We start from the raw sequence: 21,815 nt of genomic DNA on the forward strand, positions 1-21,815 counted from the left end.
GTGTGTGTGTGTGTGTGTGTGTGTGTGTGTGTGTGAATTTATTTATTTATTTTTAGCTCCCACCAATAAGTGAGAACATGTGGTATTTCTCTTTCTGTGCCTGACTTGTTTCACTTAATATAATTCTCTCAAGGTCCATCCATGTTGTTGCAAATGGCAGTATTTCATTCGTTTTTATAGCTGAGTAGTATTCCATTGTGTAGATGTACCACATTTTCCGTATCCACTCATCTGATGATGGACATTTGGGCTGGTTCCAAGTCTTGGCTATTGTAAAGAGTGCTGCAATGAACATTGGGGAACAGGTATACCTTCGACTTGATGATTTCCATTCATCAAGAAGATTTATAATCTATTAACCAGGGAAGGGAGAGGGAAAAGTTCCTTGTTTCAGTCATATATTTATCTTTTTTTCCACATCTGTTGGTCCATAACATTGGATCTTTGAAGGCCGTTTGTCTCTGTTTTCTGCCTAGTTTTTCAGTTCTGTTCCTATATTAAGTCACCTTATAGATAAGATTTTGCCTGTGAAGTGGTCCTAACTCTGAATTGTCATCCCAAAGAATAATCGTGGCATTTCAGTATGTACAGATATTTTAAGATTGAAAATATAGAAATTAATATTTTATTTGTAGTTCCTTCTTCATATAATCTAAACTTTACTTTCAGCATATGTGCTTGTATTTACTTGTACTGAAAAATATTGGGTCTGCTTTAAGTTATATGATTAGCTCTTTTCTTGATTTTTTTTGAAATGAGTTTTTAACTTCTGGCTTCTCATTGCTCTCCTGCCCCTTTTTGAATACTTAGAAAAGGTAAATTATTAATTTATGAACCCATTATTTTTGTCATGGTCTGGCAACATACTGGGTAGCAGAGAGAAGCCAGACTGTAGTCAAGAAGTGATTGCAGAACGTTAGCAAATCAGAGTATATTCATGTATAGAATTATCTGATGAAGCAGGAAACTTGAATCAACAAATACCTATTCTACACCATAAATCACTTCCTTTCTACCAGCTGTTGTCAGTAAAGGTTCTGAGCAGTACAGCCACAAACAAGTAACAAATAGTTTCCTCCTCATATCATTGAGCACAGCATATAGCAAAAATAAACTTTAAGTTGTCTTGGTTCTTTTTCTAACCAATTCTATAATCAAATGAATGTCAAAAAGTTATAGTACGTTATTATTGACGGTAGGTACAGTGCTGTACAGAAGATCTCTAGAGCTTATTCATCTTGCTGTAGTGATGCCAGTTGTTAGTAACTCCCCATTTCTCACTCCCTGAACCCTTGGCAACCACCATTCCATTCTTTGTTTCTATGAATTTGACTATTTTAGATACCTCATATAAGTGGAACCCTGCAGTGTTTGTCTATGACTGGTTATTTCACTTAGCATAATGTTCTCAAGGTTCATTCATTTTGTCACTTATGGCAAAATTTCCTTCTTTTTTTAAGGCTGAATAGTATTTTATTGTATGTATGTACTATATTTTCTTTATCCATTCATCAGTCAACAGGAGCACTAATATCTCTTTGAGATACTGATTTCAGTTCTTTTGGAAAAATAACCAGGAGTAGGATTGATGGATCATATGGTAGTTCTGTTTTCAATTTTTTGAGGAACCTCCATACTGTTTTTTTTTTTTCCTTCTTTTTGTCTTTTTTACTGACCGGCAACGGGATCGCAACCCTCGGTGTTGTGCCTGCACCATGCTCAACCAGTGAGCGGGAACCGGTTTCCACATGGGATCCGAACCCTCGGCGGGAGCGCCACCACACTCCCAGGCGGCGCACTCTCCAGTGCGCCACCGGGCCGGCCCATCCATACTGTTTTTAATAGCAGCTTCACCATTTTGCATTTCCACCAACAAGGCACATCCTCACCAATACTTTTTTTGTTTGTTTTTTGATAATAGTCATCCTGACAGGTGTGAAGTGATATCTCATTGTGGTTTTACTTTGCATGTCCCTGATGATTAGTGATGATGAGTATCTTTTCGTGTACCTGTCTGCCATTTGTATATCTTTTTTGGAGAAATATCTATTCAAGTCATTAGCCCATTTCTAAATCGGATTTTTAAAGTTTCTTTACTATTGATTTGTAGTAGTTCCTTATATATTTTGGAGATTAACCCTGTATTGGATATATGGTTTGCAAATAGTTGTTCCCATTTCTGAAGATTGCCTTTTCACTCTGTTGATGGTTTCCTCTGCTTTGCAAAGGCTTTTCAGTTTGATATAGTCCCACCTATTTACTTCTGGTTTTTGGCATCTAGTCTCTTTTTATTGTTTATCATAACATTTTATTGTCTATTTTACTTTTTACTTCACTAGTGATCACAACTTTGATTATAACTATGTGTATATGAGTAGAAGATAGCAAAAATATATCCTAGGTTTTACTTCTTACTACAGATAAGGTTATTGAATGAATAGGGTATCTTCATTTGCATTATCGTTTTGTTTGTTTTAACATAAAGTTAAAACATGTCAATCTAGATATGATGTTTGTCAGAATAGGGATGATATTGGCAAGTTTTTACATCTTCCCTTCTTTATTTTAGTTGATGATTTTAGTGAAGAATCCTCTTTTTATGAGATTCTCCCATGCTGTGCTCGCTTTCGATGTGGTGAGCTTATAGTTGAGGGACAGTGGCATCATCTGGTTCTGGTGATGAGCAAAGGCATGCTGAAAAACAGTACCGCAGCCCTCTATATTGATGGACAGCTTGTTAACACTGTAAAGGTCAGTATACATGCACCTGTAAATCTCCCTGCTTTACAAGATAGTCGGGGGAAGGGAGGTTTGCAGGAGTATTTTCAAGATTACTATCTTAATTCTAAGTTGACCTTCAGTACCCATTTGAACAATATATTAGTCAAGTGACTGACTAATTTGTATCACTTTATTAGAGAAGAATAGAAGTGAGGGGTTACAGGGTACAAAAGAAGTTATTGAATATGTCAGCACTTGAACTGCTAAGTGCTTTTTCATGACCAGTTGAAGGATGCCTAAGTAAACTATAAATATACCATTTAGTCACTTCATTATTATTGTAATTTAGTCCAAAAGACTCTATATGTCTTTAGAGCTGGAATTTTTTTTCTTTGTTTTATATCACCCAGATTAGTCCCTGATAATGATAGTAGGTGTTCAGTTTATTGTTTGTTGAATGAATGAGTGCATAAATATTACTCTAGACAACAATACAGTATTCAGAAGAGAGGGAAGAGAGTTGAAGTAACCAGTAAAGAATCAGGCAAAGTTCCATTTTCTGAATCAGGATGAATGCTGCTAGTTACTTTCTACACAACTCAGCTGGGAAGCTCTTAAATTTTTTAACTTCTAGAAAGATAGTGTCCATTTTAGAGTGATGTCACTTGAAAGAAGTAACAAAGGCAAAATTCGTCCTTTTGTGTGAATTAAAATTTAAAAAGCAGTGAAACCAGCAGCTTCTTTGAGTATATTTCCTTTCTTAATGATAATGATATTTTATTGTGCCCTTGTGCTTTAATATGATAAACCCTAAAATGCACTCCATGGGAATAATCATTAATTTCTTTGTATACATGATTGCATTTGAAATGGATTTGTAGGTTCTCTAGCGGGTTACTCCTTTTTTTATTTTTATTATTATTGAAAATAAATATGCCCTTGGCTTTTAGATTTGAGGGACAGGAGATTTATTATTGAGTATTTACATTATCATCGTCCCTGTGAATAATAACAGTCCTATGAAATCCACTTGAGTTCACATATTGGTCTTCACTATTATACTGTTAATGTCACCAGGAATTCTTCATTAATATATAGAATAATAGATGTGATCTGAAGCTGGGATGCTATTAAAACAAAACAATGAATGAAAATGTACCTCATTCTATAAAGAGATGAAAGCTGCCCATGCAAGAAGAAGGAACTTAATTTCCTTATCTCTTATACTCTACCTAATTATATATTTATTGTAAATGAATGATAATTTAGGCACTTTGTCACTTACTAGTAGTGTAATTTTAAATCTGACAATGTCAGTTAATAATGGTTAGTATTTTACATTGAGATTAAAATGTGTACATATAAATTATAATGCTTATGTGTTTTCATTTTTCTAAATATTTTCTGATATTTTATAGTACTTTACACCTTGTAAAACACTTTCATCAGTGATTTTAGTTAACAGACTCACACTGAAGGTAACATAGCTAATTTCAAGACTACTTGAATTCCTTAGTAGAAAGCACCCTTTTTATATCGACCCTGAATTTATAGTGAACCATCATTAATTTGGTATGCAAACCAACTCGACAGTGACATTATCCCTATTTTTGATTGTTGCCATTTCTAGCATTAGATAGTTTATCTGTGTTAAGAGTTGGATAACAAATTTTCAACTGCCATATCCAGTGCACAGTTACAGATCCCAGGATCTCGCCCTGCTCTTATGTCTTCTTATCCCAACTGTTTTTATACATTTGTGAAGTTGTGTGGCCTTGGGATAATGAAAATGTACATGCTGAGGTAGTTATATTCCTGGTGAAAGTGTTTTTTCACATCTCACACATTTGCTTTTGTCTTTATAGCTTCATTATGTTCACAGTACTCCTGGGGGTTCAGGTTCTGCAAACCCACCTGTGGTGAGCACAGTCTATGCCTACATTGGTACTCCACCTGCCCAACGCCAAATTGCTTCATTGGTTTGGCGCCTAGGACCCACGCATTTTCTAGAAGAAGTTTTACCTCCTTCAAATGTTACTACCATTTATGAACTCGGACCAAATTATGTTGGAAGCTTTCAGGCTGTATGTATGCCATGTAAGTAACTTATTCTTAGTTCTTGAAGTTGTATGAAACTTAACTCCTGCAGTAAAGATGCATGTGTGTGTGTATATAAGTTTCTACATGTGTTTATCTATGAAAAGGACCTTTTTCTCCTCTAAGTTTCTTCTACATGATACTATTGACCACTCACTCTTATTTAGAATGTTCTCCTCCACTGATTATACTGTACTTTCCTGTTTCTTTGTCTAAATGCCTGATCGCTAATTATCCAATTTCTCTTGTTGGCTTCGAGATGCAAATTTATACCCTCTGAGAGGCTAACATCAACCCTGTTCTCTTTCTGTAATTTTTTCTATTACTGAAGCACTTTAATGTGTAGTTACTCTTGTTCAAGGAAGAACAGATGGGTCCTATAAAGACACACACATAATCTCTAGATTAGACCACGTAGCATCATTTTCCCACATACTACAGTCCACTTATTGTTATCCTTTCTCCCAAAAGAAATTTGGAATCAAAGGAATTGATGATAAACTGCAGTTCCTTTGTAGTACCCCTTCCAAATGATGTCTTCCGTTCCCTTGTTCTGATTTCACCAAGGGTGTCAGAAGAGTTAAGACAAGTATATCATAAATGGTAATAATCCTATGACTTAGTAATTTGTCTTTCACTCATATTCTTGATTTAGGCATAGTATCTAATAAGATTTAACACTTATTGAGCACCTACTTTGTGCTAATAAATAAGTAAATAAACATGAAGAACATAGCTGTTCTGAGCCCTTCACTTGTATTTATTCATTTCAAAATCATCCCCATTTTACAGATGAGGAAATTGGGACACAGAGATATATAGGTTACACAGATTTTAAGTGATAAAGCAAGATTCACACTCAAGCCATCTAATTCCAAAACTTATGCTCTTAACTACTATGCTTTGTTGTCTAGAAGACAGTGGAGAGGCACATATGAGGGAGGGCTCTTGTTGGTGGGGGGACCTAATGCAACAAGCTCATAGATATTCTATTCATTTGCATTCCCGTTTTCCTTTGAACCTAGGGGGGAGTGTTTTATGATTTGTTAGATAATAAAATTCTTTCTCTTCATTCACCTTATGCTATATGATAAGTTTATTTGAAGAGTAAAACTTATAGTGTAAAGCTCTATGACTAAATGCTGTTTTCTATTTCTAATTAAATAAATGAAGAGCTGAAAATTAAGTTAAATAATTTTTAAATTTAGCCCCCTTATTTCAAAAGATCTTCAAGCCCACCTACTTAAAAATCAGAGTAAGAATAAAAATCTTGTATTAAGAATTACTGATAATTGTGAAAATAATTACTTTTCTTTTGAAGGTAAAGATGCAAAATCCGAAGGTGTAGTTCCATCTCCTGTATCATTAGTACCAGAGGAAAAGGTGTCATTTGGCCTCTATGCACTCTCTGTGTCTTCCCTCACAGTGGCAAGAATCCGGAAAGTGTATAATAAGTTGGATAGCAAAGCTATTGCTAAGCAGGTAAGCAGAATGATTTCCTGGTAAATTGTGGCTGATTGTCACTGGGAAGGTATTTCAGAGCCTTGTTATGGATACCATCTGAGTACGAGTGGCTAGTGAAAGTAGTGCCATTCCTCTGTTGTTTATATTTGGTTTATTTGGCTCCTAATTCAGGCCAAAACACATTTAGATATGTAACTTAATTTGGAAAACAAGAATTTTTTTCTGTTATGAGTACACGATTTATATTAATTCTTGTACTAGCAATTAAGAAGTTGAACTTTAGGGCTGGCGGTTAGCTCAATTGGTTAGAGTGCAGCCTTATAACATCAAGGTCACGAGATTCCCTTACTGGCCAGCCACCAAAAAAAACAGAAGTTGAACTTTAGAAATCTGAAGAAAACAATTGCTATTTTTAAGGCTATAACTTAACTATTTTTATGGATCACCTACTATGTGCCAGGCACTGTTTGGTTCAGGACATAGCAGCGAATAAAAAGAAAGTTCCTGCCTTTATGTTTCTTATATTCTAGTGGAAGAAACAGACTAATAACTAGAAAACTTGTCGGTGGCAACAGCAAGTTAAACTCACCTTGTCCTGCTGGCTTAGTACTTGGTACTGTTGCTTTAACAAAGTAAATGAATCAAAGGTATGTCAGAAGGTGATGAGTGCTGTGCAGAAAAATACTGAGGGAAAGGGAGAAAGAGAGGAGCTTCTAGTTTTAAATCTGAAGGTCAAAGGAGGCCTTACTGAGAAATCTTTAAGCAAAGACTTGAAAGAGATGAGGCAACAAGCCACAGGAATATAGAGAGTGGGATGTAGCTGTGGGCTTGCAACGTATATTAGGGTTCTCCCAAGAGAGAGAACCAATAGGATATGTGGAAGAGGACTTACATTAGGGGGAATTGGTTCACACAATCACAGAGGTAGAGAAGTACCATAATAGGCCTTTTATAAGCTGGAGCACCAGAGAAGCTGGTAGCGGAGGCCTCAGAACCAGAGAAGCTCCTCGTGCAGCCCAAGTCTGAAAACCCAAGAGCTTCCAGGAGGCTCCTAGTGCAGTTTCCAGAGTCCAAAAGCCAAAAAGTTTGGAGTCTGATGTCCAAGGGCAGGAGGAGAAAAAGCATCTGGCTCTGGAAGGGAGAGAGCTAAAACAGAGAGGCCCTTTTCTTCTACCTGTTTGTCCCAGCCAGGCCCCCAGCTGATTGGATGGTGCCTGCCCACGTTGAGGGTGGGTCTTTCTGTCTCAATCCGTTGACTGACACATCAGTTTCCTCTGGAAAGACCCTCACAGATTCACACAGAAACAGTGCTTCACCAGCCATCTAGGTATTCCTCAATCCAGACAAGCTGACACCTAAAATTAACCATAAAAGTCAGGTTTTATATTCTAGGAATTCAAGTACAAAGGCTCTGCCTTTTTATATGCGTGCTATGAAGGAAGGTGTGGCTCCAGTAAAATGAGAGAAGGCCTGGATAGTAAGAGAGGAAAAAGCTAATGGGGGCCAGATTGTTTAGGATTTGTGGGCAGTAGTTAAAGCATTGGCATTTACTGTGTGAAATGGGGAGCATTACAGGGTTCCATATGTTGGAGTGAGATATCATAACTTACATTTTAACCAGGATTACTATGACTACTGTTGAGAATGGATGAAGAGAAACAATCTATTTTTTGGAGACTGGCTATGGGGCAATAGATAATTCCTATGAGAGATTATGGTGGTCATAACTAGAGTGATAGCAGTGGCGGTAATAAGAAGTAATCAGATTCAAGGGATATTTTGAAGATAGACTTGACAGGTTTTAGGGATGGAATGTGGGATTGAATGTGAGTGAGAGAAAGAAAGTAGTCAAGAATAACTCCAAGGTTTTTCTCTTGAACAACCAGGAAAATGGAATCACCTTTTCTGATTTGGAGAAAGCTATGTAAGGAGTAGGTCATGTGGAATATTGAGAATTCTGTTTTGGAAGAGTTTGAGAAATGTATTAGACATCTTAGTAGAGATATCAAGGCCACTGGAAATATGAGTCTAGAGTTCAGGGGAGAGGTTTGAGTGTCCTGTGTAGAGACGGGTGGTGTTCAAAGCCATGAGACTACGTGTATTCACCAAAGCATAGATGTGGATAGAACAGAGGAAGGTTTAAGGACTAAAATCTGGGACATTCCATTAATAGGGAGTTGGGGAGATAAAGAAGAACCAGAAGGGCCGAGCCTGTGGCGCACTCGGGAGAGTGTGGCGCTGGGAGCGCAGCAGCGCTCCCGTCGCAGGTTCGGATCCTATATAGGGATGACCGGTGCACTCACAGCGCTCACTGGCTGAGCGCGGTGCGGCCGGTCTCAAAAAGGACACAAAAAAGAAGAAGAACCAGAAGGGCCGAGCCTGTGGCGCACTCGGGAGAGTGTGGCGCTGGGAGCGCAGCAGCGCTCCCGTCGCAGGTTCGGATCCTATATAGGGATGACCGGTGCACTCACAGCGCTCACTGGCTGAGCGCGGTGCGGCCGGTCTCAAAAAGGACACAAAAAAGAAGAAGAACCAGAAGAAAAGACTGAGAAGTAGCAGTCAGTGAGAAAAGGAAAAAACCGGGAGAGTCTGGTAAGATGCGTTAAGCGGGAAAGTATGATGAGCGGTGAGGACTGACTGGGGTTTTGCAAGGTGGAAGTCATCAGTGAACTTCACAAGCCGTTTTGGCTGAATATCGGAGGCTAGTCCTGAGGGAAAGGAATCAAGAGACTGGGAACAGTGAGCATGGACAACTCTTGGGCAGAGTTTTGTCTATACACACATATATATACACACACACCTTCTTTTAAGGAACATAAACTGTATATAAATTAAGTTCTACAGTAAACTATAGAATTAAAGTCCTAGGATTGTATTTGCTTTTGTCGAGCTCTTTCACTTGCCCATAATCCTGCTGACTGGGTCAATTGTCGAACTAGGGCTGGGTCTAGAGCTCACAGACCTCTCAAGACTGGGTCACAAACCCTTCATACTCCAGGCTCAGTCACCAGACCCCTCACATGCCAGGCTGGGTCACCAGACCCCTCACACCCCTAGGTCTATGAGCTAGGTAACCAGTCAAAACGTCCTTGGAGCTGTAGGTTCAAGAGCATGGTTGTGCATGGCAGACGCCCGAGGCAGGAAAAACCGCCAGCCATGTCGCGGTGCCACACATGTGCACTAACTCCACTCCCCACACACAATTTGCTTACAAAGAATGTGCCACACCACCCCCAACCATACCTAAGGTGAGGGGGCCTGATTAAGTTATTCTATTTTCCCAACAGCTTTGAAAGCAGATTCTGTGTGTGTTTGTACAAAATTTAACATTCCTTCATGTAAGCATGTTTTATCTATAAACTTGGATAATTCATGTGATGTTTACTTGGATATGGAGTAAAGTTAATATTATGTTCACTGATGAGGAATACTGTGAGATAGTGAATGATGACAGCCTTTAAACCACAGCACAGAGCTTCATTCAGAAAGACCCCAGAAGCTGTGTCTCAAGATGCCCTCACTGTCTTTATCTAACTAGGTTGGATTTAACTTACTTTCTATGAGTTTCCACTCTTTGGAAGTGTTTGTACATTTTAAAAAAATGAATGCTCCTTTTTAAAAATATTCTGATAACAGGTAGAAACAAAATATGTTACCGATTATGTATTTTGTTTGTTTTCCAAACAGAATGTTCAGACAATTCTTCTATAGTTACATTATTTTCCTTTCCTATTCTTCAGTTAGGCATTTCCTCCCATGAGAATGCCACTCCTGTGAAGTTGATACACAATTCAGCAGGACATCTTAATGGCCCTGCAAGGACAATTGGGGCTACACTGATTGGATACTTGGGTGAGTTAAATTGTTTTTATTGTTTCAAACTTCTTTATTTGCCTTCAAATTTGCCTGCGCTTTCTTCACTCAAGGGATGATGTTTAAGTTCATATTTTGTAGCACTGACCTGTGATGTTCTTCCAGTATTTAGAGATTAATGTAGACATCTCAAATTCCAGTCAACGTTAAAAATCATAATTTTTCATAAAATCCCTCTTGTCATCACTGATGAGCACTGACTACATACTTCTATGTAATTTTTAGGTAAATTTCAAACTACATTTAGGGAGAGGTGTTAAAATTCAGAACTATTGTTGATTTTCTCATGGTTTGATGTAGCAGTAGTCTTGCTCATGAGTGCTTCTGTTAATTTAGAAATGAGCTAGAGACAAGAACTCCTGAGTATAAATGCTGTGAAGCTACCTTATAAAAAATCAAAATAAAAATTTAAAGCTAGTGGACATTCTGCAGAGCGTTATTATGATGTCTGCTTAAAAAGAGTTGATTTTTTTGGTTAGATGGCATCTTGTTACATAATCCAATCCGGCCATCCAAAATTCAGAGCCAATGATTATGCCTTTTAATGTACAAATTAGTATACAGTATGATAATAGTTCCTTTTTAGATTAACAAAAAATAATAGTGTTGTGCTGGTCAGAATCCTACATGTTTATCAGTCCTTTGCAGTTTTTACTGTCCCAGTGATGTGCATGTATCTTAACTTTGTTTTTCTTTTTTTGATGTTGTTACATTGATAATACAGTTTTCTTTACGCTAAAGCACATGATAATTTTTATTCAATTTAGCAAACATTTACTGAGCACTGCTCTACGTCCTTTTCAAAAATACAGGAGCACTATGATGTAGTGGAAAGAGCAATGAATGAAGAGTTTAGTGGTAGAGGTTCTAACCTCTATTCTGTCACTGTGTGGCATTATGCCAGACATTTAAGTTGTATGAACTTCATTTTCCTTGTCTATAATCTAATAATTCTGGCTCTAATTACCTTAGAAGGTAGTTTTCAAAAGCCAGTGCCATAATATATGAAAGTATTATGAATACTACAAAGCACATAGAAATATAAAATACATATTAACTTTATATTTTAAAAACTCCATCATGATCCGTAGGCAAGTGACATTCAAATAATACATTTTAAAAAATGTTATTTTTGTGATTTTTTTTTTTAATTGACACATAGTTATTTCCAGGACTGTGTTTTCTGAAGTTATGCTGTACTGGGGTCACTGATGTACTATTACTCAGATTATTTAACTAAGAGAAGCTTTGGGTAGTGCTCATAATGGGCTTTGCTTGGCTTATGTATAGGAAATATTTCATCTGCCAGGATGGCTTCTCTGACCCCTTACCCAATTCACAGAGTTAAAGTGATTTTGCTCTCCTCAAGTTTGTTGTCCAGCAGGACCTCTTACTTACCTCAGAAGTACATTCCCAAGCCCTCTGTACTTTTGAGTCTTTACATTGCCCAAAGCTACACAGGAGAAACATTTGTGCTTGCTACAGAGCCAGCCTCTTCTCTACTCTCTCCTTTACTCCGACTCTTCCCTCAGAGTGTGTACATCAGCACTTACTGTCTTCTCCCAAATTCTACCTTTAATTTTTTTTTTTAGAATTTTCACTTTAGGTTAGAGGAATTTTTAAAATTAAAATGCTTAACTAATTAAAAACTTCTTAAGATGATTTATTTAGTTCTTGTTCACATAAGGAACTTATTTTAATTATTTTTCACTGTCTTTTAATCAGGAGTAAGAACATTTGTTCCTAAGCCTGTTGCCACTACTTTGCAGTACATTGGTGGAGCTGCAGCCATCCTGGGCCTGGTGGCGATGGCCTCTGATGTAGAAGGGTTATATGCTGCAGTCAAAGCCCTGGTTTGTGTGGTCAGGAGTAACCCACTAGCCAGCAAAGAGATGGAAAGAATCAAGGGCTACCAGGTTTGTAACCCTAAAAGCTTTGCCTTCACTTGGTACTACAAAATATTCTAATTTTCATTATTACTATTATTATTATTCATCTTTTTTCATACTCTGGAAGAATTAGATTGTCCAAGTAAACTTTTAAAGCCAGTAGTTTCTATTAAAATTAATATGTGTTAAATGAGAATATAGTTGTTTTCTTTATTTTGGTTTATCCTTTTTTCTCCTATCTCATCAAATTTTATTAAACCATCAAATTAGGCTACATTATTTCAATTTAGCTTTGATACATTTTCATGTATTTTCAGAAAAACGGCTTGCTCATCTGGATGTTGTTTTTCTCTGTGGAAATGGGAATGAAATGAAATACAGTCAGATTACTCCTGCTGGAGAGACTGCCAGATCAGTGACAGATCCAGGGCTCTCCTGGTTTCCTTGTCTGTCCCCTGTACTTTACTGCTGTCATCTACCTTCCTTACTCAGGGGATGTGAAAGCCACTACATAATAAGTGTGCTGTTGCTATTCCTGAAAATTCTTGTGGAATTAAAATATGCAGCATTCCTGTATCTACATTCTGCACCAGATTTAGGCAGAAAGTAACATGTAAGAAGGGAAAAAGTATTTAGATTAAGGTTAAATCGCTTTATCATAGATGAACTATAAACATCTTCTATAAATTTAGCCATTAGTTCATTGGTAGTGAATATATGGTTTACCGTGTTGTATAGATCTAATTACACTGTTTTGATAAGTGTTTTATTTTGCAGAACTTTCAAAGTGTTTGCAACATTGTTCATCATGAAAAATAGGAAAATCTAAATGTACTAACAGAATGAGAATGACTTATACTATAACCATTTCACAGAATATCATTCAGCCTTTTAAAATTGTAATTATGAAGACACTGTGTTGCAAAAAAATCCTTTTATAGAGAGAAAAAGAGTATAAAATTGTATGCACACGATGGCAACAACAATTTAAATATTTATATGGAAATTGAAAGGGTTTATGTAAAAGTGGATATTTTAATAATAGAATGATAGGATTACTTTGTTTTTCAGATTTTTTTCTAATGTTATGTCATCATATGAAATATGTAGAAAGCAGCTTAGAAGTCTCAGGAATTGCTCTACATAGGATTCTCTGGTGTGCATGTATATGTGTGTGTGTGTAATGCATTTGACATTCCTTAATGACTGGAATACGTTCTGAGAAATCCTTAGGTGATTTTGTCGTTGTGTGAACATGATAGGGTGTATTTACACAAACCTAGATGGTATAGCTTACACCTGAGCTACATGGTACAGTAAGTAATGCATTGTGCTACTACATTGACGACAGCTACAGCAGCACTAGGAGAAAGGAATTTTTCAGCTCTGTCATAATCTTATGGGACCACCATTGTATATACAGTCCGTTGTCGGACAAATCGTGGTTATGTGACACATAACTGTATATATACATGATGATTTATCAATAGGCATTTGGCATTGCTTTCTTTTAGTTGCTGGCAATGTTGCTTAAGAAGAAACGTTCCCTTCTTAACAGCCACATCCTCCATCTGACTTTTTCCTTGGTGGGAACTGTTGATAGTGGACATGAGACCTCCATTATTCCAAATTCAACTGCTTTCCAGGACCTTCTTTGTGATTTTGAAGTATGTATATAAACAATCGCGGGTGATATATCATGAATGAATCCATTTTTTACTCTGTATAATGATAAAATTAACCTATTTTATCTTGAAGATGTGTTTAAAGTTCTATAATTTTATGATGTTCATGTTAATATTATTAGTAAAATATGTAATGTAGCGTAATGGCAGGGTTACTTTTTACAAATATTATAAAAGGGAAGTGATGCAATGCATATGCCTAGCTAGCTAGTTTGCTGCCATCACTGAAACTATGAGAAGCAAATATGTTTTCATCAAACAATTCTGATAGAAACTTTTCCTCAATAAATAGGAATCTAGACCTGTAATTTTGGTTAATAGAACCTACCGAGTAAAATATCATTTATTTTGCTGAAATAACAAGATTTTTACTTTTACTGCCTTATTACCCATAGCAGCTCCCACCCTGCCCTGTTAAGGCACCAATTAGTCACTCATATCCTTTCTCCATTTAACTTGTTCACAGCATTTTGCATATTTGTTACTATAAACCCAAATTATATAATATATGTCATATCCCTGTAAAACTGTAAGATCTATAGCTTTATGAGTACAGAGATCTCATGTCTGTCTTCTTTGTCTTTGTGTCTCTACCATTGACAATGGTGCCTAGCACTTAATGTTTGCTAACAGATGTTTAGACCCTAACTCTTCTTCTTCCTAACTGTTGTAAGCTCTATTTTGTCAACTATTAAATCCCTAACAAACAGACTGTGCCCCAAGTGCTTTATGGAAACTATATTTTCAAAAGCTTATTATCAGCCTCCTTCTAAATAAATATCCATAGCCTGTACTCAGTTCTCAGTATCCACAGCTGTCAGTATCATTTGATATAGTCTGTCTTCCTTTTCTTTGCAAGTCCTACTTCCTTTGCTAACTTTCAGGCATCCCTATCCTAGTTCTTATGTCTTTCTCACCACTTTCTCTTATTTCTTTCCAGCTATGAAGTTTTCATTATTTTATATAAAGTTGTCTATCTTCATGTCTTTATACTTTCCTGTATTTGTTGTTTTCTTTTCCTTTAGACTCTCACTTAGTCCCATAGCTTCATCTCTATCGAGCTGACTCTCAAACCTAAATCTGTAACCTTGACATTTGAATTCCAGACTTACTTCTAACTTCTTGCTCAACATTTCCATTTTTATGTCTTAGCAACACCTAAACTGAACTTAACATCCCTCCCCAAATTAGTTCTTCCTTCTAATTTCTCTGTTTCTGTTAATAGCACCACCATTCCCCCAGTCACCAAGGCTTATTATCGAAAAAATAGCTTCCTTCTTCCTCCCTGTGTATAAACAGTTCATATTAAGTCATGTAGATTCTACTTTCACATTTCATGTAGTCTGACTTTGCTGTTTCTACTGCTACATCCCAATTCAAGCCCTAATCAATTCTCCTCTTACCTACTAGGATAACTATCACTTCTTTCCCCCTTTCCCCAGACTATCTTACATACTTTTGTGACTGCATCCTTTCTGAGGTATAATCATATCATCTGTGTAAGAACTTCCAGTGATTCCCCCCTTTCCTAAACAATAAAGTGCACATTTTTCAGCCTGATATTCAAAGTTCCAATACCCAAACTTCTCATTCTTTTAGAAAGCACTTATTGAGTATGTTTGAGCCAAGCACTATATTAGATGCTAAGGATGTGAAAATAAAAGATAGGATCCATGCTTCAAGCATTTAGCCCATTAGAAGAAAAAGACAAAGAAATAGGCAGTTAAAAACTTGTGAAAGCACAGAGATAGAGGTTGCAGAAAAGATTATGGGAGTAATAAGGAGACCTGCCTAACCCAGCATAACCTTGTTTTTATCTGGTAGCTGGTAGCTGATACATTTAAGTCATAGATTATCTTTAGTTTCAGATTCCTGATTAAAATCTAATGTGCAAATGTCAGAAATTTAGTTGCTTGACAAATCGTGGCTTCATTTTATAGTACCTTGCTCACTTGGCTTCATATTGCATCTCTAATCACCCTGAACCACAAGTAGTCTATAAATACCTAATTTACCCCATTTTTAGAATAGCCTTTTGACAAATATAAGTAAAATAATTGTATAAGCATACAAACTTTTTATTTAGTGATTGTTCTAGAGTTTATAATATGCATCTATAACAATTCAGTTGGTCTTTGAATAATATTATACCACTTTACCTATAATGTAAAAATCTTGGAATGGATACTTCCATTTCTTCCACTCCTCCTCTGTGCTATTGTTGTCATCCATTTACTTCTATGTGTTTTTAAGCCCTACAATAGTTTGTATTATTTTTGCTTTAAATAACCAATTGTTTTTTAAAGACTAAAATTCTTTTTTTATATTCGCCCACATACATGGTATTTACAGCATTCTTTATTCCTTGTGTGAATCAAATTTCCATTTTGTATAATTCTGCTTGAAGAAAATTTTTAGCATTTCTTGTAGTGCAGGTCTGCTGGTGATGAATTCTGCCATCTGAAAAAGTCTTCTAATTTTCTTTCTTTTTGAAGGATATTTTTGCATGGAATAGAACTCTAGGTGGTGTTTTGTATTCTTTTTAAACTTTAAAGATTTCAGTCACTCTGTTTTCCTCTTTATGTTTCTTTTGCTTGGGGCTCGTTGGTCTGTGAGTTTGTCATTTTCATCAAACTTGAAATTTTTTAGCCATAAATTTCTTCAACTATTTTTCCTACACCCCTTTCCTCCCTTTTCTGGACACCATTTACACATAGTTTAGATTGCTTGATATTGTCTCAGTAAACCACTATTGCATTCTCTGATCATTTCTTTTCAGTATTTTTTCTTATGCTTCATTTTGAATAGTTTCTATTGTTATGTCTTCAGGTTTACGAAATTGTTTTTCTGCAGTGTCTAATCTGCTATTATTTCCAACCAGTATATTTTTCATTTTAGATATTTTATTTTTCATCTCTGTAAGTTTATTTTATGATTTTGGTTGTCTTCCATTTTTCTCCTCATCATGTTCATGTTTTTGTTATATTCTTTACAATATGGAGCATATTTATAGTAGCTTTTTAAAAAAGTAATAGTTCCATCTATCTCTGTCATTTTTTGGCCTATATTATAGTGATTGATTTTTCTCCTATATACAAGCAGTTTTATAGGACTTTACAAAATAAAAATTAATAAGGTGGTTATATTCAATTAATTATATAAGTAAAATAAGTTCCATGTGTTGTATTTGTGTTTGTTGGGTTGGCATTTGGGGTATTTTTTACCCTTACATATACAATTCTACTTTTATTACAGGTCTGGCTCCATGCACCATATGAACTTCACCTTTCCTTATTTGAACACTTTATTGAACTGCTTACAGAGTCCAGGTATTAGTTAATACCCATGTAGATAATTAGTTGTTCAGTTATAGAAAAGGTGATAGTACAGTATGTAAAATCTTCTTTCTCTTTTAGTGAAGCTTCAAAAAATGCCAAATTAATGAGAGAATTCCAGTTAATCCCAAAGCTGCTGCTTACTCTTCGAGATATGTCTTTATCCCAGCCTACCATTGCTGCTATTAGTAATGTGCTGAGCTTCTTACTGCAAGGTTTTCCCAACAGCAACGATCTGCTCAGGTAGTGAAACCTTCTGTATTTGCCTTTTTATTAACTAAAAATGCCAGTGAGGTTAAGATGAGTAAGATGAATGTGACCAGCTCCTATGCCTCTGTAATACCTGTAATGTTAATTCTATTCAAGATATCTGTAAGGCATGGAAAACATGCATGTCTCAATATCTTGCCTTTATGGAGCAAAGTCAATTGTTGACACTGTTGAATAATAGAGTATTGGTAACAAAAGATGTGGGAATTAGCCCAATGAGATTGATAGACCTGGACATAAAAGTGTTCAGTATAGGAATTCTCCATCCCCAGACCTCTTCCTCAAGCCCTGTTAATTGTCAAGTGTATGTGCTCATGCACACACACACATGCATACACACACACACAAAAACCCATAGTGGACATGCCACCTCTTTTCTGTTTGGTTTCCATCACTCAAACCAATGATCATATTTCGTTGTTGCATACTCATACTTTTTATATGATGTGAGTATTATTTTGCCGCTAATGGGAAGTATATTTTAAGGCATCTTTATGTGGAGTGTCTGTAGAAATGTTCTAATGCTCACATGAAAATCCCCATCTTAACTGAAAATGGAAGGAAAACAAGCTACAGTTGTCTCCCCTCATCTGCAGTTTTCCTTCCATAGTCTCAGTTACTTGAGGTCATCCATGTCCAAAAATATTAAATGAAAAATTCCAGAAATAAACAATTCAAAAGTTTTAAATTCTTGGCCATTCTGAATAGCATGATGAAATCGAGCATTGTCCCATTCAGTCTGCCCGGGTGTGAATCATCCTTCTTTCTAGCATTTCCACATTGTATACACTCCCCACATTACTTAGTAACCATATCGGTTATCAGATTGACTGTAGCCATATTGCAGAGATCGTGTTCAAAATTACCATTATTTTACTTCAAAATGGCCCCAAAGCAAAAGAGTAATGATGCTGGCAATTCAGATGGGCCAAAGAGAACCCAGATGCCCTAAAGTCCTTCTCAAAAGTGAAAAGGTGAAAGTTCTTGACTTATAAGGAAAGAAAAAAATCATATACTGAGGTTGCTAAGATCTATGCTAAGAACAAATCTTCCATCCATGAAATTATGAAGAAGGAAAAAAATTTATACTACTTTTCCTACTGCATCTCAAAACTGCAAAAGTTACAGCTACAGTGTGTGGTAAATGCTTAGTTAAGATGGAAAAAGCACTAAAGTTGTGGGTAGAAGACATGAACAAAAATGTTCATGCCAGTTGACAGCAATTGGTTTTGGTACTATCCACTAGGAGGTTTGGAACATATCTCTCGCAAATAAGGGGAGACTGTTGTACCTAATCAAAGTATTCTGCAAGTAGAGAATTGCTTAAACTGGGCCGGCCCGGTGGCGCACTGCTACAGTGCACCACTTGGGAGCGCGGTGGCCCTCCCGCCGAGGGTTCGGGTCCCACATACAGACCGGTTCCCGCTCACTGGCTGAGCGAGGTGTGGGAGCAACACCGAGGGTTGCGATCCTGTTGCCGGTCCCGGTCCGGTACGGGCGCGACACTGAGGGTTGCGATCCGTTGCCGGACACGAAAAAAGACAAAAAGGGAAAAAAAAAAAAAAAGAATTGCTTAAACTGGAACTGATCACAATTTTTCATATCATCTTCTAGGTAGCTCAGGTGAAATCATACCCACATATTAGATTATTCTCAGTAAACTAATCTGTAAGCATATAGTCTGTAAATCACTCACTTTTATATTCATTCACGTTAAAAACATTTTTTTAACTTGGTGGCATTGAAAACCGGAGCTTAGAATTATTTTAGAAAACTATAACTATTGTTGTAAACAATGCTTATTTAGAACTTATGCTGGCATTGTAGTTATCACTTTGCTGAAATTATCACTACAACCTATCAAAATTTTAAATTTTTACCTGCTTTATAAATGAAAAAACAAAGGCCCAGAAAAATTAAGCTATTTGCCCCAGGTCACGTGTTTAAAAAGGATTTTTACCTTATCTATGTTCCAAAACCTGAGTTCTTAACCACTAGTGTACAGTGAGTTTATACAGATAATGTTATGACTTTTTAATTTGGATCATGCTGTTTGGTTTTTGAAACCATTTGAGTTAGTGGATCAAAGAAGTCATATTTCTGAAGAACTATATTTTTTTGATATTTAAAAAATATTATTGTATAGAATGTTATTGAGGATGGTCCAAGAGAAAGCAAACCAAATATAATCACCTAAAGGTTTGAAAAAAATCAGTTATAAGAAATGCTATTTTTTTTGTTTTTTTATTTTGTTTCCGTGTTTGTTGTTTGTTTGGGGAGCAGAAAAATAGAATCTGTAACCTTTTTTCCCCTTTATTTAAAGGTTTGGCCAGTTTATTTCTTCTACTTTGCCAACATTTGCAGTTTGTGAGAAATTTGTAGTTATGGAAATAAATAATGAAGAGAAGGTTGACACTGGTGAGTTGGTTCTTGAGGTTGGAAAAGACAGTAGTCAACTAATTACTGTGCCCTCTGTTCTTCTGGCTCAAGTTAGACCTGAATTATGTGACCATATTATATAACTTTTCTCTTTACATTACTTTTTTTGGTCTTTCACAGATGTATTTGTCTTACATCAAGCCTATACAATATGAAGAAGTATAGTGTTGCCTACAAAATTTTATAGGGTGTGAATTTTACTTTAAAAATAAAATCTTTTCTATTTTTAGAGTATTCTTAGCAATGTTCTTTTAAATAGCAAACTCTTCTAGTGTAATTTGAACATTTTTTATTTGATTTTTAAAATACATCTCTTCAGAAATATGATACTTGCTAAAGTGAATTATATCTATATTACTAATATTTTCATTTCCCTGCTAAATAGTTAGTGGTCTCTGGGGGAAAGAACATTTTAACAGAATCATCTTATGTAAGTATAAAATAAAAATAATTTCATAAGTTGTGAGTTTCTAGGTACATGACAGGCACTTTTTTTTTAACTTCCTTATTTAGTGCATTTTTGTCTCCTCTGTTCCCATATATTTTTCCTGTTGAATATTCTAAGACAGGAGAGTTGCTTGGAAAGCATTGAAAAGACCTTTTAGATCCCTAAAATTAAATTCCCAGAATCTTATATTTATTCAGCATTATTTACATTATTACCCCACTACATTATTCCAAAATCATATCACATAAATGATTTCCTTTAAACCCTTCTAACTCTATTCACCGAGGGTGGGAAGAAACACCATAATAATAAGTATCACTGCCTCGCAAGGAAGTCCTCCTTTGTGTTGGCTCTCCCATGCTGAGAACAGCCTCTCCTGTGCTACCTGAGTAAGAAAAGTGTGAAATCACCATTTTCAAAGGAGAGACTGAGAGATTTGAGAAACAGACTGATGTAAGAGACCAAGTGACTTGCCGTAGATCACAGAGTGTGTTGGTGACAGATTCAGGACCAGATATAAGGCCCCTGACCAATTACCTATCTCCAACTCATTTGGAACAATGTTGATAGTTCTTTGGTGAAGCAAATTAGCAATGAATGAGAAGAATAAAGATCAAATCAATGGAGTACATTTATTGAACACTTATTAAGTGCTCTCTACAATCTTATGACAACTGTATGAAGTACATTTCCTCCTAATTTTATAAGAAGAAACTATGGCTAGAAAGAGCAACTAAAAAAAACTTACCTACCCAAGAACATACCACTGACTGCATTTGAACCCAGGGTAGTCCAAACCAACATTCTCAGCTTTTAACTATTACATTATTCTACCATATGCAAAGATTATTTCTAAATTCTGAATTAATTTAAGGCAAGTAAATATGAATAAGAAAGTGAAAAGACTTTAAAGATCTTTGGAAATATATTATGCATTTATTTCAAGTATAAAAAAGATGTGGGAAAAATATTTCTCTAGTCTCCATATTTCTTTGCTGTCCATTGAATTCAATAACAATGGTAGTGTTATAAAATTTTCTTTGACATAGAGCGCTGTAGTAGGGATATATAAATAAGTACATTTTTCTGTTGATCCTGCTAAATTGATTAGACCGTTATTGTCATCACCATTTAATGGCCATTTGAAATAATAGAGAAAGTGAAAAGCACTTTGCTAGTCTTGTTAGTGTATGACATTTATTATTTATTTGCTAAAGCCTGAAGACTGTATTAAGTGTAATATATTCCAAAAAATTAAAACCTCAGATTTTTCTTTCAAGTAGTATACACAATATTCAAGTTATACTCCCACCAAAATATGGCTTGAGTAATGGTGAACAGTTATAAGCTAATCCATGCAAAATAATACTAAATAGCATAAAAGGGTGATGCAGTATAAAATAAAGCATCAGTTGAGTGGGAATAAGTTAACCTGAAAATTCCTTCTAGTGTTCCTTGCTTTATACTGTATTTGAAAATTAGGGGAGGCATAACCGACAGTGAGAAAAGTAAACATAGAAATTAAGAAGAATTTTTAATTTTTGTGTAGACTGTCACCTTATCACAGAAAAATTAGAAGGAAGTAGTACTTACA

The 21,815-nt window shown here is 35.9% G+C and overlaps 1 protein-coding gene across 2 annotated transcripts in view; it reads left to right on the top strand.

Annotated features, from left to right (window-relative positions):
* The window catches only part of WDFY3 (WD repeat and FYVE domain containing 3), a 212,592-nt gene that overhangs the window by 109,689 nt on the left and 81,088 nt on the right, over window positions 1–21,815 (top strand). For both annotated transcript variants that reach the window (XM_008573984.1, XM_008573985.1), the window contains exons 20-28: window positions 2,570–2,751; window positions 4,587–4,818; window positions 6,140–6,300; window positions 10,023–10,134; window positions 11,881–12,071; window positions 13,559–13,711; window positions 16,985–17,058; window positions 17,146–17,307; window positions 19,658–19,752. In XM_008573984.1, coding sequence (XP_008572206.1) covers window positions 2,570–2,751; window positions 4,587–4,818; window positions 6,140–6,300; window positions 10,023–10,134; window positions 11,881–12,071; window positions 13,559–13,711; window positions 16,985–17,058; window positions 17,146–17,307; window positions 19,658–19,752 — 1,362 coding nt within the window. The remainder of the gene's footprint in view (window positions 1–2,569; window positions 2,752–4,586; window positions 4,819–6,139; window positions 6,301–10,022; window positions 10,135–11,880; window positions 12,072–13,558; window positions 13,712–16,984; window positions 17,059–17,145; window positions 17,308–19,657; window positions 19,753–21,815) is intronic.

This window comes from Galeopterus variegatus, unplaced genomic scaffold (genome assembly GCF_000696425.1).
Source record: "Galeopterus variegatus unplaced genomic scaffold, G_variegatus-3.0.2 Scaffold980, whole genome shotgun sequence".
Taxonomy (NCBI): Eukaryota; Metazoa; Chordata; class Mammalia; order Dermoptera; family Cynocephalidae; genus Galeopterus; species Galeopterus variegatus.